Raw genomic sequence first — 26,036 nt, forward strand, 5'->3', positions numbered from 1 at the left:
ATATAGTAGAAGGAAATCTTGAAACTCCTCCCAAATTTCTTCAAGAAACAGATGGTCAAAATAATGCAATTCAAATCAAGAATCCAAAGTTTAAACAATGGCGTATCCAAGATCAAAGGGTACTTGCATGGCTCTTTTCAACATTGACCGACGAGATTCGTCAACAAGTCTCAAAATCATCTTCGGCACAAGAACTTTGGAAAACCTTAGAGAAAATCTATGTTTCTCAATCAAAGAGCCGACTATTTGAGTTACGGAGTCAACTCCTAAACGCACACAAAGGTAGTGATTCTCTTCTTAACTTCATTCAACACATCAAAAACCTATCAGATGCACTTATTGCTGCCGGACAATATGTTTCTGATCAAGATCTGCAACTAACTCTACTCAACGGGCTTGGAGACGAGTTCGAGCCGATGATATGTGCTCTAACTTCCGGACAAGATCTATTGTTTAATGAGATGACAGACATACTTCTAAATTATGAACAACGACTCATATTCAAGAAAAGAAAATTCCATTATGAAAATATTTCGCGCTCAAACGTTTCGGCGAATGTTGCTTATATTTATAGGCATGGAGGCGGAAAGAACCAAAGACAGAACCGAGACAATAATCGTCCGCAATGTAATTTTTGTCATAAAATTGGTCATCGCTCCGAAAGTTGTTTTTATAATCCATCTTGTCAAATATGTAATGTACAAGGACATAGTGCTCTTGAGTGCCCTCGTTTTAATCCTTCTACAAATCCTACGACAATGTTAGTTACATCGTCTACTATTGTAGATTCCACTTGGTGTCCAGATTCAGGTGCTACCGACCATATTACTTCCGATCTTAATAATCTACATGTACATGCTCCTTATACAGGTACTCAAACTATCAAAGTCGGAAACGGTATGCCTCTGAATATTTATAATATTGGTACGACTAAAATTTTAAATCAACAAAAATCTCTCTACTTACGTAATATCTTACACGTTCCGAATATTACTAAAAATTTGATGAGTGTCGCGAGATTTTCATCAGATAATAACGTATTTTTTGAATTCCACCCAAATATTTGTCTTATTAAAGACCGAGATACGAAGATAGTGCTTCTTAAGGGATTACTCAAGGACGGACTTTATTGCGTTGAACCTACTGAAAGTTCGTTTTCAACATGTTCTAATAAACAAGCATTTATTGGTATTAGATCTCCGGCTCAAATTTGGCATTCACGACTTGGACATCCTTCTAGCGCTACTACATCTTTAGTCATATCACACTTTAAATTACCAGTTTCAGGTAGTAATACTATTTCTTTTTGTGGATCATGTCAATATGGGAAAGCACATAAACTACCTTTTTCAGCTTCAAAATCTACATCTATGGCTCCTTTAGACCTAATTCATTCAGATGTTTGGGGACCTGCTCCTGAATTTTCATCTAATGGTTGTCGTTATTTCGTACATTTTGTGGATGATTTTAGCAAATTCACGTGGATATATCCGCTAAAGAAAAAGTCGGATGTTTTGAATACGTTTATCAACTTTCTTCGACTTGTTGAAAATTTATTTAGTCGTAAAATAAAAATATTGCAAACTGATTGGGGAGGAGAATATAGAAATTTCAAATCATTAACAGATAATCATGGTATTTTACATCGTTTATCTTGCCCACATACTAGTGAGCAAAATGGCATTGCTGAACGAAAAATTCGTCATATTACGGAAACTGGTCTCACTTTATTGGCTCATGCATCTATGCCACTACATTATTGGAGTGAAGCTTTTGAAACAGCCACATATCTTATCAATCGTCTTCCTACTCCGACATTACATCAACGTTCACCATTCGAGACTATATTTCACTCTTCTCCTGATTATGGTTTTTTGAAGACATTTGGGTGTTCTTGTTATCCACTCACACGGCCGTACAATCAACACAAACTCGATTTTCATACTACTGAATGCAGTTTCCTTGGTTACAGCTCATCTCATAAAGGTTATAAGTGTCTTCACATTCCGTCTGGACGAATATTTATCTCTCGACATGTCACTTTTGACGAACTCACTTTTCCTTTCAAAAATAAGGACCTTGTGCGCTTGTCTAAACCACAAGAAGATAACGAGACATCTCTTCCAACAACTATACTTAATTTACCAATACCACCTCTATTATCTCATATCACTTCACCGTCTTCATCATCACCCTCTTCGACCTCAACAACATCACCAAACACTATAACATCTTCTTCTACTACTATTACTGTTCCTTCAACACAACCAGTTATCACAACAGTTAATGCACCTACATCTTCTACTCATCATATGATCACACGCAATAAAGCACGGTCTATGTCCTCATCAGCTCTCATTGCTACTTCTTCCGCTACTACACCTACATGTTTTACCAAAGCTAATAAGGATCCGCAATGGCGTCTTGCCATGACAAATGAATATAATGCTCTTATTCAGAATAAAACATGGTCTCTTATTCCTCGTACACAATCTCATAATATTGTTGGATGTAAATGGGTTTTCAAACTCAAGCATAAAGTTGACGGGTCTATTGATCGACATAAAGCACGTCTCGTGGCTAAAGGATTCCATCAACAACAAGGTATTGATTATGAAGAGACATTCAGTCCTGTGGCAAAACCCACTACTATTCGTGTTATTCTTTCTTTGGCAATATCTTATCAATGGTTCATTCATCAACTTGATATTAGCAATGCATTTCTTCATGGGTCTCTACAAGAAGAAGTTTACATGGCACAACCACCCGGTTTTGTCCATCCAGATTTTCCTAATCATATATGCAAACTTCATAAAGCAATATACGGTCTTAAACAGTCTCCTCGTGCCTGGTATGCTACTCTCCGGACTGCTCTACTATCTTTTGATTTCATAGAATCAAAATCTGACACGGCTCTCTTCACGTATCATGCACCTCAAATAACAGCATACTTCTTAGTATATGTGGACAATATTATTCTCACAGGCAACTCTAAATCGTTTCTAACAAAAATTATATTTCAATTAAATAAATTATTCCCTGTTAAAGATTTAGGTCAATTACATTACTTTCTTGGAATGGAAGCCACTCGTACCAAAGATGGCTTATTTCTTTCTCAATCCAAGTATATTGACGATATTCTCACTCGGGCTGATATGATTCAAGCAAAGCCATTACACACTCCCGTCTCTGCTGGCTCATCCCTTTCTAAACATGATGGTGATCCTTTATCTGATCCGTTTCTCTATCGTAGTATAGTAGGGGCTCTACAATATCTTACACTAACTCGTCCTGAGTTAGCCTTTGCTGTCAATCGAGCTTGTCAATTCATGCAAACTCCCACATCTTCTCATTGGGGAGCGGTTAAACGTATTCTTCGATATCTTCGTCATACTCCTCGTCATGGGATCTTTCTTCGTCCAAATTCACAATTCACTCTTGCTGCCTACTCTGATGCTGACTGGGCAGGATGTCCCGATGATCGTCGTTCAACAACTGGATTTTGTATTTTTTTAGGTGACAACCTCGTTTCTTGGAATTCTAAGAAACAACAAGTAGTTGCTCGCTCTAGTACTGAATCTGAATACCGTGCTCTTGCATATACAACTGCTGATCTTTGTTGGATTCAATCTCTACTTAGTGAACTTCGAGTTTCACTTTCTTCTTCTCCGGTTCTATGGTGTGATAATATTGGTGCCGCATTCTTATCAGCAAACCCGGTATTTCATGCTCGCACAAAACATATTGAAATCGATTTTCACTTTGTTCGGGAAAAAGTTGCTCGTAAACAACTACTCATCCAATATATTCCTACTGAAGATCAAGTGGCTGATATCTTCACCAAAGGTCTTTCTTCTCATCGATTTGCTCTTTTACGTAGCAAGCTCACGGTTTGTGCCTCACCTTTTCGCTTGAAGGGGGATGATAAAGTATTAAATAAATAAGAGAAATTATTTATTTATCTCCTATTAATTAGGCTAAATATAATAACCAAATCCTATATTTTATCTCCTATTAATTAGGCTAAATATAATAACCAAATCCTATATTTTCTCAATTTAGTTATTTCTCTATTACTATTATAAATAGATAAACTATTGTAAAAATTATTCATTCAATCAATAATATTCATTCAATCTTTCTCTTCAAGAACTCAATCAAATAGTTCTTGTTTATTTTATCAATTCAAGAAATTTAACTAGTCGATATGACTATTCTCTCTTCAATTGAACCTTGTTGATCTAAGATTATTTAGAGGAGAAAATATTTGGGTGGAGAAGAATATGAAAAGTCGGGTTGATTTAATATATTGGTTTAATTATAGTTATATATGTTGGTGATATAATCATTATTTAATGTTAAATTAAATTAATAGATAATTATAATATGATAACTCAAAGTTTTTTTATTCTCGTATATTTTTATATTTAATATTTAATGTTAAATTGAATTAATATAAATATTTTTTTATAATTAATATAATATATTAACTAAAACTCTTATTCTTCTTGCAGTTTTTTTTATAAAAATTCAATTAATATATATAATATTTTAGAGGAGAATTATTAGATTTATTTTTAAAATAATTAATAAAAAAATATTAATATATATATATAAGTCTATATATAAAGGAATAACTGACCTAAAATAATTATGATGAAACTTAATTAATAGAATTCATAAAAAAAATATATATACGTGAGGGAAAGAAAAACAATTTATAAATGAAGAGAGAGAAATATGAGAAAATACATTGTGATATGAGAATCATTTTGGAGAGAGCGTGATGTACACCCTCAACGTTTCAAATTAAGCGTTATTAGATATATATATAGATATGATTAGATCGACTTAAATATTGAGAATTTAAAGTTAAAATTTTTCTTTTTTATAATTTAATTTTTTATTTTCAAATATTTAAATTATTCACTATTTAAGTATTCAATATTCAAATCTTAATTTTTAATTTGATCTCTTTATAGGGGAAATTGGACGAAATGACCCTAAAAATAGGCCTATTTGCCTCCGTGGTAGGCAGAAAACTTAAATTGATCAGATGACCACTTAATTTTTTTTGGACGAAATTACCCTTTTCGCGTAACGCGAAGGGACTTCGCGTTTCGCGAAGTGAGACGCTGTGAAAAGTCCAGAGTACCCTTACTATATAATAAAATCCGGCCATCTTTTTTTCATTTCTTTTCTTCCCTTCTCTTTCTTCCCTTCCGCTTTTCTCCTCCTTCTCTCTAATCTCGCCGGCGACGGAGTTAAACGGCGGCACTCAATGAGCTCCATGACGAGCACAAGCACTGTAACAATTGGTAATTTAATGTATTTCAAGTTTATTGTTGTTCATTTATGCATTTTCGAATCACTGTGTTGTTTAGGGTTTCATCTGATGATACTTCCCGTTTCGCTAAGTGCTTCCCGTTTCGCTAAGTGCTTCCCGTTTCGCTAAGTGCATCCCGTTTCGCGAAGTGCTTCCCGTTTCGCGAAGGGTTTCCATTTCACAGTATTAATTATCCCGTTTCCATTTTTTCTTGCAGCCGAAGTTTTCGTTTTCTATAATGGAGAGTGGAAAGCTGATGCTAATGGAATATGGTTTTTTGATGCCTCTTCAATCAAAACATTGGATTTACCCCAAAGTACTCGTTATGCTGAATTAATTGATAAACTCCATGAAAGACTTCAAGTGCAGAAATCTACGTATGATTTAGTGCTGCAAGTGAAGTATGATATTCCGAATATCACAAATCCTAAACCCTTTTTTATTGAAGATGATGAGGATCTGAACATATATTTATCACGCTTGATTTTGGGTCGAACTATGTCACCATTGTGTGTGTCTGTAGTAGAGAAGTCACAATTTACTAAAGAAAAGATACCACTACTTACCTACCCAACTCAAGAAAGTATTCTCCCACAATTTACTCAGAAAATTGTACCAGAAGCTTTACCCTCGGAGGTCTTTGTTGAAAGTAATGAAGCTGGAGATAACTCTTTGCCTCACATCCCACTTACTCAGGACTTGCATGCATCGATACCTACACCACATAGTGCGAGAAGAGCATCAACGGGTACACCTACTAGTGCAAGAAGATCATCATTGGGTACACCATGTAGTGCAAGAAGATCATCATTTGGTACACCATCGACAGACATATCACCGACAGACATATCACCGACAGACATATCACCGACAGACCCCTCATTTGCGTTGGCGTTAACTACTGAAACCGTATTGGAAGTCGGTGCCTTGTTTGAAAATAAAAAAGAACTACAACTGATGCTATATAAATATGCGATGACTAATCATTTTGAATTCAAGGTGGAGAAGTCAAGAAAACATCTTTGGTATGTGAAATGTTTGGATGAGAAATGCAAGTGGAGATTGCGTGCCGTGAAAGGTAAATTATCTGAGATGTTTGAGATCCGGAAATTCGACCAACAACACTCATGCTCAGTTCTATCGAGGCTAGAGAAAAAAATGCAAACACCAGCATGGGTTATTGGGCAGTGCGTGAAGAGTAAGTATATGGACCATCACCATAATCACTTGCCTAAGAAAATAATTGAAGACATGCAGGCAACTTATGGGGTAAATTTGACTTATAATAAGGCTTGGAGGGCTAGGGAAATGGCATTAGTGGCGGTGCGAGGAACGGTTGAGGATTCATATGAAAAATTACCCTCATACCTTTACATGTTGGAGAAGCATAATCCTGGTACCATAACAGACATCCAAACAGATGAGGTCGGGCACTTCAAGTATATGTTCATGTCCCTAGGCCTCTCTATTAGGGGTTTCAAAGCATTTTGTCGTCCCGTATTGTGTGTTGATGCCAGTTTTCTTAAGCACAAGGTGGGAGGTCAACTATTGGTGGCTATTGCATTAGATGCTAATGAACAATTATATCTTGTCGCATTCGGAGTTGTTGATTCAGAGAATAATAACTCTTGGACTTATTTTATGCAAAAATTGAGAGAAGCAATTGGATTAGTTGATGATCTCGTCTTCGTATCCGATAGACACCCAAGCATCGCCAATGCCTTATGTGCTGTTTTTCCAGAAGCATACCACGGTGCGTGCACATATCACATAAAGATGAATATCAACGCGAAATTCAAAACTGATAATTGTCATATGGAGTTTGATATGGCTTCTCGTGCGTACACTGTCCACGAATTCAATCGTTTTTTTGACAAGATAAGGGTTAAAGATAATAGGATTGCTGCCTATTTGGAAGAAATTGGATTTCAAAAATGGAGTAGAGCATTTTTCCCCGGTAAGCGATACAATCAACTAACAAGCAATTATGCTGAGAGTTTTAATAGTCAGAGCAGGGAAGCCAGAAAGTACCCCATTTCCTCAATGGCCGAGTATTTAAGATTGACAATACAAGGTTGGTTTAATGAAAGAAGAGAAAGAGCGTCCAACCACCGAGAAGTGTTATCTCCAACATATGAAAAGTGGTTACGTGAAGGATTCGAGAAGGCTAGATTCTATACAGTATCATCGCTTAACCGATTCGAGTTTTATGTGCATCACAATCAGTCTCATTTTAAATTCAATTTGAAAGACATGAACTGCACTTGTAGGGTATTTGAAGTTTCTGGTCTTCCTTGTACTCATGCAATGGCTGCTGCCCGTCACCGCAATTTGGTTTGTTATGACTTTTGTTCAAGGTATTATTCAGCTCGCATGTTTAATTTATTTAACCAATTGTTTAATCGTTTTATTTTCCATTCTTACAGGTATTACACAACTGAATCTTGGATGAATGCATATGCGGAGACATGTTACCCTGCTGGTGATGAAGACGATTGAGATATTCCCGAAATGATCAAGGAACGCGTATGTCTAAAACCACCTGTCAAGGTTAAGAAAGGGCGCCCACAAACAAAGCGTAGGTCATCTCAAGGTGAGGTACGTAAGGCTCCGAGACGATGCAGCTCATGTGGTGGACTAGGACATAATAGGGCCACATGCAAAGCAGTCATGCCTGCACCATCTACTGCAAAAACATCATCATCTAAGCATCAAGACTCATCTTCTCAACAGCACGAGCCATCATCTCAACAATATGAGCCTTTAGATTGATTGGGATAAGTTGTATAAGTGTTTTGGATAAGTTGTATTATGTTTTGGATAAGTTGTATTATGTTTTCGGATAAGTGTTAATCGGATAAGTTGTACTCGGATAAGTGTTAATCGGATAAGTTGTAATCTGTATGTTGTATCTAGTTTATCTGTGTACTGAAGGAGTACTTATCGTTTCGTTAAGTACTTATCGTTTCGTTAAGTACTTATCGTTTCGTTAAGTACTTATCGTTTCGTTAAGTACTTATCGTTTCGTTAAGTACTTACCGTTTCGTTAAGTACTTAACGCTTCGTTAAGTTAAACTTGGTTTAAGTTAAAGTGAGTTTAAGTTAGTTACTTGGTATGATTTATGTACATTGATTTATATGTTCAATTCTTTGGTATGTAAATATCAGACTACCAACCAACCAGACTACATTAAAACTACAAATATTTTAACATGAAATGTAACTTAAGTTGAAGTTCTACCCAAAAAGTAATACAAGTTCAGAATACATAAGCACAAGTCAAGTTCTATCCAAAAATCAATAAACGATTACAATACAAACTAAGGTTCTGTAATTTGATGAAATAACCGGACCGCCATCTTTTGTCGAAAAAACTCAATTTCATTGGAAGTCACCTTCTCTACACCTAAACCAGCAGTCAAGTATTCCATGTGCATAAGCATAAATACACCACAATCCCCACTTTCTGCTGCTCTAGGGACTTCCCCATATTTGGCGACTGCATTTTTGGCTGGGTGTGGCAACCTTTTATATGTCAGTTTTTGGAAATTGAAATTAGGATACCGTTGTAGCTCAGCATCACTGGCTCCCATTGCATATATTTGTGGAAATATCTCACACAAAGGTCTCATGTATGGATCGAGATTCCTATAAATACTCGAGTCGCAGTCATAAACGTCAATGTGATTATCTTGTACACGAACGACAGACAGTACCCAATGCTTGTTGCCAATGTTCAAAGGCACGTAAATATCGTCTACTAGTGGCCATTCTGGCATATGTCTATGGTCCGCTCCCCAGAAGTACTGAGCAAATACGTCTGCTATTGGAAAATTTTCAGGATCTTTTTTAAAGTTCGGGTACTCTCGCCTCATCATATCTGCTAATAAGCAATCCCCTATTGATACTTTACAATGTTTATATGTCTTGGGATATTGCTCAATCCTTTTGCGCAACAAGTGGCAGACTGCGTCGACTTCCTACAAAATGGGGGAAAAGGCAGCATATATCAAAAACCTTATTCATAAGTTAAAGAATTAATATGAAATGCAAGACTTACAGGATCTTTAAGCCATGTGCACTTTGTTAGAACTCTAACAAACAACTTCTTTCGTGCTTCGCAAGTAAACACAGTCTTTGTCTCATCATTGGTGGCTACATCTTTCAACCAATTCTGTAATTGAACCAACAACTCATCATCAAATTTTTGAAGGGGATTGATAGTTAATGGATCATTCGTCTTTGGCTGTTTTGACAAAGAAGGGTTGGTGTAGTCTTCATCTTTCTTCTGCTTCCTCACTCTTTTTTTGGGAACTACTCCTTTAGGTGGAGTGTTGTATAATTGGAAATCATCATCATCGTTCTCATCCTTCCCATCCCTCGAATCCTTCCCATCCTTCCCATCGTTCTCATCCTTCCCATCCGTGGCATCCTTCTCAACCTTGACTTTCTTCTCAACCTTGAGTTTAACCTTCCCATCCTTGGCTTTCTTCTCAACCTTCTCAACCTTGACCTTATCCTTCTTTTTCTCAATTATTTCTTGCATCATATCGGAGAGCAACATCTCCCCACCATCCACCTTCACATCAGTCTCAATCTCCCCAACATGCACCTTCACCTTGACATCATTCTCAATCTCACCACCATCCACCTTGACATCATTCCCAATCTCACCACCATCCACCTTGACATCATTCCCAATCTCACCACCATCCACCTTGACATCATTCTCAATCTCACCACCATCCACCTTCACATCAGTCTCAATCTCCCCACCATCCACCTTCACATTATTCTCAGTCTCGTCCACCTTCACCACACTATCCTCCGCCTTCCTATCCTGCAAAAATAGAATAACAGTGTGGTCAACGTTTACTTCCCGAAACATTTGACTTCGCTAATCAAAACTTACCTCAGTTTTATCCTCCACCTTCACACTCTCCTCCTCCACCTTCCAATCCTTCATCTCCATCTCATTCGTCATCATCTCCTCCACCTTCCCATCCTGCAAAAAGAAAACAACAGTGTGGTCAGCGTTTACTTCCCGAAACAACATTTAACTTCACTAAGTAAAACTTACCTCAGTTATATCCTCCACCTTCTCACTCTCCTCCTCCACCTTCCCATCCTTCATCTCCATGTCATTCGTCTTCATCTCCTCCACATTCCCTTCCTGCAAAAATAAAACAACAGTGTGGTCAGTTAAGAACAACAAAAGATAAGTACTTAACGAAGCGTTAAGTACTTAGCGAAGCGTTAAGTACTTAGCGAAGCGTTAAGTACTTAGCGAAGCGTTAAGTACTTAGCGAAGCGTTAAGTACTTAGCGAAGCGTTAAGTACTTAGCGAAGCGTTAAGTACTTAGCGAAGTGTTAAGTACTTAGCGAAGCGTTAAGTGCTTAACGAAGCGATAAGTATCTTTATCTTACCTCAGTCTTGCCCTTCTTTTCCAATTTGCTCTTCTTCTTCTTCTTTCTCTCCTCCTCCGTACTATCTAATTTGACTATTAACGTGGCCATCCTTTGGTTGGATTTGGCTAATAAATGTTCGCACATACTAACAACCAACTTTTTCATATAAGCCTTGTGATTTGTTTGAGTTTCTTCGTAAGCTGTTTTCATCTCTTTGAGCTCCTCCTTCACCTCTTTGATGAGCTCCTCCTTCAGCGCTTTTACCTCCTCTTTCAGCTCTTCACATTTACATCCAACAGAAGATGTTGGAGGTAATCCAGGACTAGTAGCGGATGGGGGGCTAGGAATGTTGGCAGGACTAGATTCATAAGCAAGCTTCCTCTTCAGGTTTACTGCTTCTTTGAGATTAAGCGCAGCCTTTCTCTTCCGGGTGTTTGGTTTGGAAGTAGGTTCTTCATGTTCATCCTCAGGTTCACTTCCCTCCTCTTCATCATCATAATCCTCCTTCACTAACTTCCCTTCTGTAAATCCCTCAAAAAATTCATCAGTTGACTCATCTATTTGTTCAAAGTCCTCACCACTGTATAACCTCTTCTTCATGGAGGACTCTTCCATCTCAGTCAGATCCGTTGTCTCCAGGGCAGACTTTATCTCGATCAAGGTGTTCTTCCTGTTGGATTGATAGACTAACAACCTTGGGCGTAGAGGATCATTAAGCTCATTCTTTCTAGCAAATTTAGGAACAAAACCTTTGATGACCTCATATGTCCACACTTGAAATGCCAGTGCAAACCCATAAATGTTATAAGCAAAAGGAGCATAAGGATCAGTACTCTTTTTCTTCTTCTTATAATATTTGTGACTGAGATGTCTCATGTTCTTGTTCAAACCCTTGAGGGTGGCTCTAAAGGTCACCTTCCCCCAAGGAAATCGGAGGAAACTTTCCTCGTCTTCGACCATGTGGAGGATTTTTGCAAATACCACCCTCCTTGGGTCAAATGAAAATAGGTACTGGCAAATCAGGCATACCAGCCCCATCTTCCAGGCATCTTCCTTATCTCTACATTTCAAAAAAGCAGTCTCCAACTCTTGCATTACTACACTCGTCTTCCCTTTAAAATATTTTACCAACAGAGGTGGACAACCTCGACATTCTTCTTCGTTCACCTCAGGAAACCTTCCGAAGTTTAGGCCCGTCACCAAGGCGTACTCTTTCATACCAAACACAAGTTCTTGCCCATTGATATTGAAAGTTATCTCCTTGGAGGTTGAGGTTACCCTCCTAAGCAACATGTGATGTACAATAGTTCCTGAGAACTGCAACACTGGCGCAGAGACTATATATCTGAATTGGGTATTGTACACCTTCTCCACAAGATCCATTTCTTCAAACTTCATAACAATCTTCTTCAGGCAGAGGGCGCTTTTCCAAGAAATCCGTCCAAGAAAATCAGGAACGGTGGTTTCTGCCATCTACAAAAGGAACAACAACAAAAATGTAAGAACAAATACATAGACCACACCAAACGTTAAGTACTTAACGCTTCGCTAAGTACTTAACGCTTCGTTAAGTACTTAGCGAAGCGTTAAGTACTTAACGAAGCGTTAAGTACTTAGCGAAGCGTTAAGTACTTAGCGAAGCGTTAAGTACTTCGCGAATCCCTAAACCAGAAACAATAACCAACAACCAGAAACAAACATGCAAATATAAGGCAATAATCAATAACCAGAAACAAACATTAAACGCTAAACCTAACCAAATAAACTGAAACAACCAAAACCCTAAAACTAAACATGCAAATATGAAAACCCATAACCAAAAAAAGACATGCAACAACAAAAAAAACAAACCTGAGATTTATGGGGAATCAATGATAGAGAGGGAGGACACGAGGGGGACGGGCAGATCGGCCTTGTCAAAGTCTTCTTCAGTGAGACGGTTGTAGAGAGAGAGGAATCGAGAGGATAGAAGAGGGAAAATGGAAGAAATGAATGTCGAAATGTTTTATTTTTTAAAATATATGGTATGGCGCGTGCATATACGCGCGCCTCTTCGTCTTCCTACGCGCGCATGCAGAAACGCTAAGTACTTAACGAAGCGTTAAGTACTTAACGAAGCGTTAAGTACTTAACGAAACGTTAAGTACTTAACGTTTCGCTAAGTACATAACGCTTCGTTAAGTAACTAGCAGAAACGATATCATCTGCAAATATCATCACAGCCAAAAGAACAATCAATAAGATGAACAAACTAATAAACCAATATGAACAAATATGAACATATATGAACAAATATGAACAAATATGACCCAATATGAACAAATATGATTCAATATGAACCAATATTAACCAATATCACAAAAAAGAACATATTTAGGGTTAGGGTTTCATTAAGAAATACAAATAAGAACATAAATCTGTTATATAAACATAGATTCGGGGATTAGGTTTCTTATCTTGTAGATTTAGTTCATAGTAGTCGCCGTCGCCGGAGTTTACGCCGCTGGCGACAAACTCAGGAGGAAAGAAAGCATGAGAGAGAAAGAAAATGAGAGAAATGAAAAAATTTGAGTATATATATCAATACTGTTTCACTTCGCGAAACGCGAACTCCCTTCGCGTTACGCGAAAAGGATAAATTCGTCAAAAAAAAATAAGTGGTCATCAGATCAAATATTATTAACATGACCACGGAGGCAAATAAGCTTATTTTTAGGGTCATTTCGTCCAATTTCCCCTTTATAGAGATATAACATCTCTATTCATTATTTCATAAAATACTTATATCTTTTATGAATTGATGTTATTTCGATAAAAATTGTTCATAAAAATAAACCAAACTTAAGTCAACAATTTTTTGTCATAAATGGTAAACTAGCACTACAAAATCATCATAACATTCCATAAGCTAGACGATATTAAATTATCCAAAAGAAGAAAAACTATATTAAAAGTATGTGACTAATGATGTGAAATATTGGAATACCTTTCATCCACACTTGTTTTATCTACATATTTTCTTTTTTGATTTAGAGAATCACAATCACTTACCAACATGAATATATATATATTTTAAACAAATGTTTTGTTCTTTTGTAAATTTTGGATAAGCACGCACAAATAATTTCAATTTCTCTATATGAAGGAATTATTTGGATCTAAATTAATTTTTTAAATTATTATTGTAAAATTAATTTAAAAGAAAATTAATAATATATGACATGGAGACATAAATATAATTTAAAATCAAAACATAAAACATTGTAAAATTACATAAAATCACCGTTGATAAAAGAAGACACTTATAATCATTTGACTCATTTTGTTCCTATAAAAAATAATAATAATAAATAATATATAAGATGGTCAACTCAAATTTAATTTAAAATGTAATGATTAATATTAAATTACAATTAAAAATCAGAGCATGATAGTCCAACACTCTAACTCATTAGATTAATTTTATTAAAATTATAAACATATTAATTTATAGATCTAATTTTGAAAAATTAGTAATTAAATGAAGGTTTGAGACTTTTCATTTTGTTTTAAAAAAACATTATTAAAAGAACTTTAAAAATCTTTATTTGAAATGACTAAGACAAAGATTTTATTTTCATAATATTTATGTCATTAGAGTTATTTTGAAATAGAGTATTGTTATATCATGTAATTTTATTATTATAATAATATTTGTAAAAGGAAAAAAGTATGTCTGGTCCGAAAAGAAGGAGGAGTGTCTTGATGAGGATTGAAGAAAAGAGGAGAGAGAGAGTCATACGTTAATTGACTGTTTGATCTCCTTTGATTCTTCGTCGCGGATATATAGTGATTTTTCCCTTTGGATTTACTTTCCCGTCCGGCGAATCGCCGGTACTTTTTCGTGATCTCGCCGGAACAGTCTGCTTTTCGTCGGATTACGATTCGTTTCTAGCAATTTCGGTATTCAACTTGCAACAAATATGGTCAATTCTCTAGTCGACCGAGCCACGAGCGACTTGCTCATCGGCCCTGATTGGGCTATGAATATCGAGATCTGTGACATTTGTAATCGCGATCCAGCGTACGCTCTCTGTCTCATCTCCTTTAATTGTTTATGTTCTTTTTTCCCTAGATGAATCCAGTTATATTAAGTATGAATATGTTCTGTAGGGTTTTCGTTCCACTGGATTTTGTTTTGACACTTATTCAAATGAAAAGTTATCAGCTTCTTTGGTTTGTCGAATTTCCAGATATTAATATATCAACTTGATTAGTCTTCACATATGATTTGTGAAGGCTTATAAACTAAACTGGATATATTAACCTCTCATATCAAAGAACTGCAAAAATGGGAAAAGAAGGGTCGATCTGCGTTTATACTCACCATCTCTTTCCCTAGCCCCTGAAACTCTATGGAGGTTCTCATCTGGAGTTCCCTTTTCAGCTAAGATATATAAGTATTGGATCAAGTAAATCCATTGCCATGATTGTTGTATACATATCTTTTAAAGCAGTCCTCCTGTCATCCATGTATGCATCCTTCACATACTCTAAGTAGAGGGATTAGATGATCACTTATAAGTTTGGGCTACATTTGATCTTCTCTCTTTTCGAACTGTCATCGATCTAATCACTTATGTGACGAAATGCTTCATAATTGTACTTCTCTTACTTCTTCCTTTTAATTATATATGAATTTGTACCATAATGAACTTATTGTTTTTATTCTCTTTTAAGCAACATATAGGTATCAAATGTAGGCCTCTCAAAATTTATTGTTTTTAATCTCTTGTAAGCAACATATAGGTATCAAATTAGGCCTCTCAAAGTTTATTGTTTTTAATCTCTTTTAAGCAACATATAGGTATCAAATGTAGGACTCTTGACTTCAAGTCAAATTCCTAAGGTCTTCGCCATGTTTTGATGTTTAATTTGTATCCTCTATTTTTTTCTAATGAAAAGAAAATAAAAGAGAAGATTGTAAGTCATTCTCCAAAGGTGAGTTGCAGACACTTCCTATGGTTCTAGGAACCACCCAATAGTCCAAGGAAGCAGTTCCGACTATTCATATGGTTCTAGTCTTCTAGGAGCTTCATGATGCTTTGAAATTTCAGCGTAACCTTCTTCTATTATCGTTCGCGGACAGACGAATTGAAGGAGGGGTATTGATACAAGGGGAAAGGGTTATGGCTAATGTCCTATGGTGAAAGTGTACGGTTGAGAAGCCTAATAGTATGTTTAAGTATCGGTGGGAAAGCCTACCGGTTAAGATAAGTGGCGGTAATTAATAGAGTAGTGTAAATAGAGTATGAGTTGATATGTGTAGTTATGAAATTAATTAGTCGTTAGAGTTTCTCTCTCTTCCTCATTGTATTCTCCCTAACCGGTAGAGTTCTATTAGCTTCTTAAGAACTCTTTTCTTCTCTTCGTTCTCAAGTTGTAGTCTCATATTCATATAATTTCAAATTTTATACCTCATTCTAATACAAGGTACAACAGCTTCTTGTCATGGTGTTCTAAGTTTCACTATGTACTTCAACCTTATCTACCTCTCTCACTTTATTCCCTTAAATCCAATCCATAACAGAATCTAAGGTGTGGCGGGAAAGCTTGAGGATCGTTGTTTTTCTCTAATATGAATTGCAAAATTTCTTATCTATGCACAATTTCTAGTTCATAAAAGGAAATTTAAGATGATTTGCCTTTCCTGCTCACAGATTGGTAGTATTTAGTGTCTTTTTCAGTTTTATCTTTCTTTGTTCTCAAGTTGTAGTTCGTTATGTCGATTATTTGTGCACTTCTTTGTAACAAATCTTTGTTCTCTGGAGATGTTTTCTTTGTGGTTCTTATATATTCTTATTCTTATCAGGCAAGCTAAAGATATTATAAAAGGCATTAAAAAACGTATTACGAGCAGGAATTCAAAAGTTCAACTTCTTGCCTTGACAGTAAGTTTCGCAGTGATTTTTTTTATAAGATTTTATGATTTTGTTGGTTCCCATTCTGGAAGTAAAGCTGGAATTCCTTACTGATATATAAAATATTTTATAGTTTCAAAATGTATTTTCTTTTACATTCCTTCTACCTCTAGTTCAACTTTTCTGGTCAATTTAAATCTCTTCTGTCAATTCTTCATCTAGTGCTAGGATATTTTGGTTACTAGAGCACTATTTTGTCCATTCATTTCTGTTTGGTAGTGCTACTAGTAAAATAACTGTATGTTCTTTTCTTCTTCTTCATTAAGGAAATGCATTAACCAATATGGTGAAGGTATTTCAGCATCTTACTGAGGCCTATTAAATTGCTCAATTAGATTATAGTGTTCCATGATCTCTTTCAATTCATCTTCTTGGAAGAAGCTTGATTCATTGAGCTTCCAACAATAAAGTTCATAATAATTTATTTTACACTCCAAATCACAATTCTCTGTGCAAGTGTTGGACCATTTCATTACTTTATGCTCGAGGGTCGCATATATGCGATGAAACAGTAAACCCAACAAAAGCAAATTAGTAGAAGTCATGACATAGTTTTTCATGAGTCAATCAAAAAATAACATTGAAAATGGATCATCAAAAACATCAACAATGACCAAACGTCAACCCACAACATAAAAAAACTGAATCTTAACATGGAAGACACAAAGAAGGCTCTAAGGTGAAAACGGCTTCCATTGGAGCTCCAATGATCAACATATGAGCGATGACTGTGGGCTCTGGTTGCCCGTTGGGCCATCCAGATCTAATAATCGGTCAACAGAAGGCATGATGAGCAGTGAAAATGGAGCTACAGGCAAGAGGGATCTGAGTGAGGCTACGGCATCCTCATGAGGCATGCCCAAATTACCCATGCATGATATGGGGTCTCAAATCTCCTTGATGAAAATGACTTGTTTACAGAATATGGAGCTTCAAATCTCTTGATGACATTTTTATTTGTTGAACAATTTGTAACATTGCGAGCATTGTAATTTGGCTCTCAAGCCTCAAGTTAAGATATTATCCAGCTAAGTAAATTTACAAGCATGGAAATGGCTTCCACATGGCTTGTGTACTAGAACGAAGTAGCCTTTTCTAGTCAAAAGCAATTCATGAATGGATTTGGTCATTTGCATGGTAGTTTGGGTCAGATCCTCACATAAAATATTCTGAAAGACGATTTGAAAGTAATGTGGTTGATGTGGAAAATTGCAGTAAATTATATCCATAACTCTAACGGTATATATTGCTCATTCTTCCAATGCATGCATGCCATTAATGTGGATAATTGCAATAAATTCATATATTAATGTATCTATGAGGAGGCTAGTGGTGATTCCTTTCAATAAACGTGACAGAAGAGAAGAAGCCCTTAAGAGAAGATTCAATCCATAATTCTTCATTTAACATATGTGAAACATACATCCTAATGATGGAATGAGACAATGCTTTAAATAAACACATAACTGCTAATAACTACTAACTAACTACTACCTCTAACCACTTGTACAACAAAATTAATAATATTTGAAAATATCACACACCTTCTTTCATTAGCTCATGTCATAAGCCATGAATAGTTTTTTCCTACCGGGTGACAAGGTTGTCTTCAATTGCAGCTTTCTTTTTCTTCTGCATAATTCCTTTTCTTCTTAAAGAATCCTCTCAAGGTCTCTTCTGTTGGCCTTCCTTCTGTGAGCCCAGATTTATTGGACATATACTTTGGTTAGTGGCTAGGGATGAAGAGAGAATGATGGAATAAGTCTCTCGTTTCCGACGTCATTCACATGGTTGCAGAGTGGTAATAGACAAACTCTCATGTGTTGATGACGAATGCATAACAATCCCTTGTGTCTTTCAAATTTTCAGGTAGAGAGATGTACTCTTGTTGATTTTCGAAGATGTGAGGACACTCTTGTCTTCTGATGCTTCGGATAGGATTACATAGGTATGCTTCCGGTTGATGTTGTAGCCCCCTTGTGGACTGTGATGCTTCTGGATGGCTTACCTTGTATAGATCTGTATACTCTTGTTGTATTCTTCTTTGAGTGTTGATGCTTCTGGAGATGCTAAACCAGAATTCTATTTTCTCACAGGACCTGATGTCGTTATGTTTTTGAATGCCCTCAACATCCTTTCAATTTGTTGTTCATGTCGATCCTTAGAGAGGAAAGCCTTTCCTGCCATGCCATTGATCCAAGAATGTTTTTTTTCGACCCGTTTCATTGTTTTTGTGATGGTGGTTAGTCGCAAGGATTAAGGCTCTAATACTAAATGATACATGTTCGCAGATTTAAGAAAAGTAGATAAGTCACTAGAAAGAGATAAAGAAGAGAAGAAGAAGTCCTTAAGGTAAGTCTCTAGAAAGAGATAAGAAGAGAGATGTGTAATCTTACATCATCCTAAAGCTTTAAATAAGACAACACAACTGCTAATAACTACTGTAACTACCTACTATTTCTAACCACTTATACAGTAATATTAATAATACTTAATACCCTAATACACATCAATTTATTAAAGAGTAAATTAGTGTAACAAATACTGGTTATTTGCGCAATCAAGTCATTTAGTTTTTTTATATGTTCTTACTTGTTTGAGTTTGATTCAAGCTTTGAAGTAGTTTAAGCATGGGTCATGATATTTTCTTAAAGACTGGTTTTCTTGGTAAGAGAAATCATGCTAAATTAGAAAGTGGATACAGTTTTTTGACATTATATTTTACATTATTAATAAGTTTATAGATATTAACTTGAACAATTATCATTTTTTTGTTCTAATAACTTGCTTACAAGATATGGGGTCTCAAATCTCCTTGATGACATTTTTATTTGTTGAACAATTTTCAACATAGCAAGCATTGCAGGTGATTTGACTTTCAAGCTGAAGTTAAGGATTATTGAGCTCAGTAAATTTACAAGCATGGAAATGCCTTCCTGCATGACTTGTGTACTAGGACGAATTAGCCTTTGTCTAGCCAAAAGCAATTCATGAATGGATTTTGTCATTTGCATGGTAGTTTAGGTATCGTCACATTAATAATCTGAAAGTAACCGACATCTATCTTTTCGATTATTTTTAGTAAATTAATCACTGAGTTTGATATAGTCGAATAGTAAAATCTCAGAAAGTCTGATAGCATTTCTGAATAAATTGTTCTGCTTCACAATCTTCTTCTCACTAATCAATTGTTGCTTGTTTGACATGTCAGCTATTAGAGACAATTGTAAAGAATTGTGGAGACATTGTCCATATGCAAGTGGCAGAGAAAGACTTGCTTCACGATATGGTGAAAATAGTTAAAAAGAAGGTTTGCCAGACATACACCCTATACTAGTTTCCTACCGGCTTCCAGCCTTTCCTAGTTGACTTTCGTACAGTGTTAAGATATCTCAGAAAGTTGGTTTATTCAATTTGTTGTAGCCTGATTTTCATGTCAAAGAGAAGATATTGATCTTAGTTGATACATGGCAAGAAGCATTTGGGGGTGCAAGGGCAAGATATCCACAGTATTTTGCTGCATATCAGGAGTTGCTGGTACATCTATGCAAAAACTATGTCTCATTTCTTGTAGTTCTTAGCTCTTCCTAACAATTTCGTGGAAGCACCTATGAAGACACTGGTTTGAAAATATGTGACTTTTTTTTTATATTAACTAATTCATGTTAAAAAATTACTCACTTTCAATAGCATTGAGATTCTGTATCTTTGTCCAGCTATTAAGAGTTAATTTTCTTCCATAGTTTGTCTCAATCTTTCTTGGTCCTCTAAAATCAATCATATCTTTTCAGCGTGCTGGGGCAGTATTCCCTCAGAGGTCTGAAAGAGCTGCACCAGTGTTTACGCCTCCACAGTCACAACCTCTAGCTTCACACCCACAAAATCTTCGTATTCCAGAGAATCAACAAGAAGCAGCTGAGCCATCTGCAGAGGCTGAGTTCCCAAGCTTGAGGTACATCTACTATTTTTATCCAGGCTTCAAATGGAATCTACTAGATGATGACATCCCAAAGGTCAAATTATGTTGTTAGCTTCATAGATGATGAAACTCTTGTACTGTAGCTATGTGTTTTTCATGTTTAATTTTTTCTTATCTTTATTCTTTTCTCTTATTGTCACATGTCATTGAAAACACTTATTTTCCGTCATAAATTTTAGTTGTTGTGTCTCCTTATTTGTTTTATATGTTCAAGGAGGACGGGCCTGTTTTTCAGTATCTCTAATATTCATAATTTTGCTCATCAAGATTTGACCTTTTAGTTCTTCACATTTATAAATTCTTTAACCTTTGGGTGGAGTGATACTTCATTTTGGCCTTGATTACTTGTTCTCATATTTAGCCTATTTGGATAATGGTATTTTGTCACAATCTCTATCAATCACAATCCCATTGGAACTCACCAAAGTTAAAGTGAAACTTTTTTTTTTTGTTTGGTATAAACATTTCTTGATTATTTTTTATCATTGTCCAAATTATAGTGTGATTTTGCTGATTCATTTGATAAATAAATTACTTTAGATCATGATCCAAATATAGTGTGATTATTTGTTTCATTTGGTATAGAGATTTTTTTCACTATCATGTGAGATTAGTTTTACTTCTTGGATCACGATGAGATTATTTTGTAGATCATTGTAATTTTTCACAAACACAAGAAATGTGGATATTTCAGATCATGATCAATGTGAAAAGAATGTTGATACAAAAACAACCCAATACTACTGAGAATATCATGGATGATGCACATACATTATGGATCTCGCCATATTCAATCTCTATAACTTGCTTCTGTGATTTCTTGTTTGACGCATACCTGTGGGTCTAGGTTATTTAACACTTATTTCTTTTGTAGCTTGACGGAAATTCAAAATGCACGAGGTATTATGGATGTGCTTGCAGAAATGCTCAATGCCATTGATCCAGGAAATAAAGAGGTAAGTACATCTTTGCCTTCCACTGCAAAAGTCTGTTTCCCTGTATATTCATGTAGTTGAAGTATTTGTGATGATTGTGTGGACTTGTTAGCTTATGTTATTCTTGATATAGCCTCTCTTGAATTTCTACAGGGTCTAAGGCAGGAGGTTATTGTGGATTTGGTTGCGCAGTGCCGCACATATAAGCAGAGAGTGGTGCACCTGGTTAATTCGACTTCGTAAGGCCTACTTATTCCACTGCCTGCTCTTTTTTAATCGAATTTTATAAGAATTGAAATTGAATTAGAATTCAATTCTTATCCTGAAATTACAATTCCGAAATATGAATGATGTATTCGGAACTTAAAAAATCATATAATCAATTCCATTGAAATTATAATTTCATTTCTAGTTCCTTAATTTAAGTCATCAAACAAACAAAAAATTCTTCGTGGACCAAACTTTGCCTTATAGATATTTCAAAACATTTTTTTATAGTTATAAATAAAATGTTGAAATCAATTGTCAATTTATAGTGCTCTTTCCATGTAGGGATGAATCCTTGTTATGTCAAGGACTTTCGCTCAATGATGATTTGCAGAGGCTTCTTGCAAGACACGAAGCCATTGCTTCAGGAACACCTGCCCCAAGAGAGCAATTGAAGCCTGAATCAGATGGCACTCTTGTCAAGGTTGATGGTCTTCTAATTGATACTGGAGACAATAAAAAACAAGCAGGGTAAGTCAGATTTTATCCTACTGGCTTTACTTTTTCTCAGTGTTTGTTCTGGCTTCCTGCTTTCTTTCTTTCTTTTTTTTTTTTTTATAGAAAAGTGACTTGTAGTCATTTCATTAAAAATGTCCCAAAACAGGGAAATGACATAATTGTTTTCGTTGGGCTAAACAAACCTTTGCTTCAACATATTCAGAATTTTCTAACGGAATTAAGCAATTACATCGGAATGTTAAGAACAGAACATAAAATTTCCTGCTTTCTTGGAGCCATGAATCATGAGCTTCGACATTACTTCTGCCAATGTTTGTGTTCTTCTAGTTCAAATCGCCAACTTGGTTATGTAAGAGAATTGAGCCTATTTAGAAACTAATATTTTGTCATAGTCTTTGTGATGATCACATTGGAAAATTGCCAGAGTGAATTAATTTTTGGATTGTGATAAGGTGATTTTTGTTGCTTTATTTGATATATAAATTATTTTCTAGGTCATGATAGTATTATTTTATTTTCTTCATTTGGTGTACATTTTTTTTTTCTCTCAATCATGATCAGATTATCTTTTTAGATTATTTTCTATATCATTGTGATTTCTAACAAATGTAAATTCTTTTTCGGATCATAATCAACATGAAAAGTTTTGATAACAAAACAGCCCATTTCTCTTTAATGATATTGATGAAAGTATGTGAAAATCTTGTCTTTAGTTATATAGATCTTCCTCCAGTTTACTATCTGTTATCATAATGCCTAAAAATGCTGGCTTTTTTTTTTTATCTATTATATAGATCTGCCTCCAGTAGCAATGCAGGGGTACAGCTCTTGGTTCCAGCTTCTTCTGCTTCAAATCCTAAAATGGACTTGCTGAGTGGTGATGATTTCTCTTCACCTACAGCCAAGAACTCATTAGCCATTGTCCCTGTGGGAGGACCTCAACCAAACAGCCCTGTAGCTAATTCTGAGAACGCCCTTGCTCTTTTAGACATGTTTCCTCAAAGCAATAATAGTCAATCAGTTTCTCAGCCAGGGCAAGCAGCGTACCCTTCAACACCCCCTTCATATCCTCCTCAGCAGCAGCAGATTTTGCAATCTTCTCAAACCTCTGTTTATACAAATGGTGCTGCCCCAAACACAATGGTTCCTCAGTATGAGCAGCAGTCATTATATAATCAAGGTGCTAATCCGGCCTGGAATGGACATGTTGTCCAGCAGCAGCAACAGCAACCGGCTTCTCCTGTCTATGGTAAACTTCTAATTTACTTTCTTCATAAATCTTCGTTTAGTGATTCAGAATAGAGTGCCTTCCATGATTCACTTGTCAAGAAGCAGAAATTGGAGCAATGATAGTTTTTCAAGTATTCATACTTAGGGTGTGTTGATTTGAGTCAACTTAAATTCTATCTTAGGGGTGTTTTTACTAAAAGAATATTGAATTTTAAGTGCTGAGTTGAGCTAAATGCTGAACAAACCATATGAAAAATATCTAAATTTTTAGTATTTATATATAAATTGATTTGATAATATTTGAAACTGATATTAGAAAAGTCAATAAAAGACATTTTTCCTAGAAATGGATGAATTGAATTACCCCTAGATGTTATCGCAATACCCAGATCCCCTTTTCTGGGAATGAGCCAAAGCAGTAAAAGAAACGTTTCTAGTGGAACATCTTTTTATCAAATTTGATTAAGTTTACTATGTTACTGATTTAAATCATTCATAACTTAATGAATGAAACCAAGACTTTATAGCTTAAGTTGAGCTTAATCTAAATAAAAATAAATGCTGAATAAACTGAATAAACCAAATGAAATTATTTGAATTTGAAGTATAAGATGGGGAATTATTATTTGAAAAACACTTAAAAGACTATTTTACTAATATTGTAAATTAACTTTATTGATTTACATGGGTTAAAATTATCTTTGTATGACTCTCTTATAATAATACCTAGTTAAGTCATTCATAATATTTATATAGCTTAATTTGAGATGATTTTAGATAACAATTATTGAACAAATGAACTTAATTTAAATAAGCACGGCCTAAGTGGTTACATTGTGATATTAAACAAAAATATTTTAATAAAAGGCAGGATATGGTGTTTTCCATCCATCCTATATATCATATGATGTTTTTGTTTTTTAGGTGGTCAAAGCAGTAGTAGTAGCTCACTTCCACCACCACCATGGGAATCACAACAAACTGAAGACAGCAATAACAGCCAATTGCAGCCACCACCGAGCCAATACCCACAACCACCACCACCGAGCCAATACCCACAACTGCCACCACCGAGCCAATACCCACAACCGCCACCACCGAGCCAATACTCACAACCACAAAGTATGCTGCAAGTGCAGGTCACCCACCAGCCAATGGCAATGGCAGGAGGAGGCATGTACATGCATCATCATCATCATCCATTGACAGAAAACACTGTTCCTTCCATGAATATGAATAATAATAACCTCCATCCTCAATTCATTGCTAGACAACAACAAATGTATTCCCATCCTCAGATGCAGATGCAGCAGCAAATGGGGGGTTATAATAATATTTATCCCCAACAGCAGCAACAACAACAAATGTATGGCCAACAGATGGGTGGATTTGGGTATGGCGGCTACAACATCCAGCAGCCGCAACATAATCATCATCAACATCCTCAGTTTCTTGATCAAAGAATGTCAAATCTTTCAGTCAGGGACGACAGCACTTTGAAGATTCCAACACCATCCTATATTCCTCCTGGGAAACCCATGAAGGCTGAGGACAAGCTATTTGGGGACCTTGTTGATATTAACAAGTTCAAGCCATCATCAGCAAAAGCTACAACTACTCCAGGACGGGCAGGGACCATGTGATTTTTCATATTAAATCGTGGGTCGGTCTTCTTGTGTACCAGTTTTTCGTTTTCTTAAATTCCTTTTATTTTTCTTTTGATTGTTGGTGGTGTTTTTTACCTAGTAGACCAGACTATCTATAATTGTGACATGTTTGCTCTGATTTGGATTGAATCATGTACATTCCTTTAATAGACTAGTGCCTTGTGTGATAGAAGGCAAAGAATATGAACCTACCTGCCTTCTTTTTTTCTATGCTTGAAAATAATAAATACGGGATTTTTTTTTTTTTATCAATTTGCTTCTTCTTAACTTTCTTAATATTAATCATTTTTTTGTTCAATTATATCAACTATTTTAGTTTCTAGGTTACATTTTTTTAATTACTTGACATGCCACAGATCTTACCATTATAAGTTACTTTCCATTTGACATACCAATTGGTTACTATGGATACCCGATATCCGTGGGTACCCGATGATCGGGTTCGAGTATTTTAAATCGGGTTCGTGGTCGGGGATGGGGAGTGAAAAATGATACCTGATCGGGTTCGGGGATGGGGAGTGTTGGAAACCTAAACCCGATACCCGAATATATTAATATATATATTAATAAAATTTAAATGACTTATTAGATTCTACGTCACAAGGTGTAACTACTAAATATCATTAAATAAATATATTAATTATTTTATCATTACTCTTAACATCATTTCCTATGCACATCATGTTTAACATTATTTCATTCATTTATTACAAGCGTTTCTCTCTCCTAGTATTTCCATTCTTACTAAAGTCTTCAATTTCTATCTTTTTCAACCTTTTTCTAATTTTTGTTCAAAGTCTCTAA

The 26,036-nt window shown here is 35.6% G+C and overlaps 1 protein-coding gene across 2 annotated transcripts; it reads left to right on the forward strand.

Moving 5' to 3' along the window:
• The first annotated feature begins 14,450 nt into the window (after window positions 1–14,450).
• LOC124923996 (TOM1-like protein 9) lies at window positions 14,451–25,477 on the forward strand. 2 transcript variants are annotated; one of them, XM_047464014.1, is made up of 10 exons: window positions 14,451–14,798; window positions 16,587–16,665; window positions 19,907–20,005; window positions 20,119–20,232; window positions 20,487–20,647; window positions 21,549–21,630; window positions 21,763–21,848; window positions 22,162–22,347; window positions 23,130–23,584; window positions 24,490–25,477. In XM_047464014.1, the coding sequence occupies exons 1-10, from the start codon at window positions 14,698–14,700 to the stop codon at window positions 25,206–25,208; spliced, it is 2,082 nt and encodes a 693-aa protein (XP_047319970.1). In that variant the 5' UTR covers window positions 14,451–14,697; the 3' UTR covers window positions 25,209–25,477. The 2 variants fall into 2 exon arrangements, with proteins under 2 accessions (XP_047319970.1, XP_047319971.1); XM_047464015.1 differs by lacking the exons at window positions 14,451–14,798; window positions 16,587–16,665 and adding an exon at window positions 18,872–19,047.
• The last annotated feature ends 559 nt before the right edge of the window (window positions 25,478–26,036 follow it).

The sequence above is a fragment of the Impatiens glandulifera genome, chromosome 2 (assembly GCF_907164915.1).
Source record: "Impatiens glandulifera chromosome 2, dImpGla2.1, whole genome shotgun sequence".
Taxonomy (NCBI): domain Eukaryota; kingdom Viridiplantae; phylum Streptophyta; class Magnoliopsida; order Ericales; family Balsaminaceae; genus Impatiens; species Impatiens glandulifera.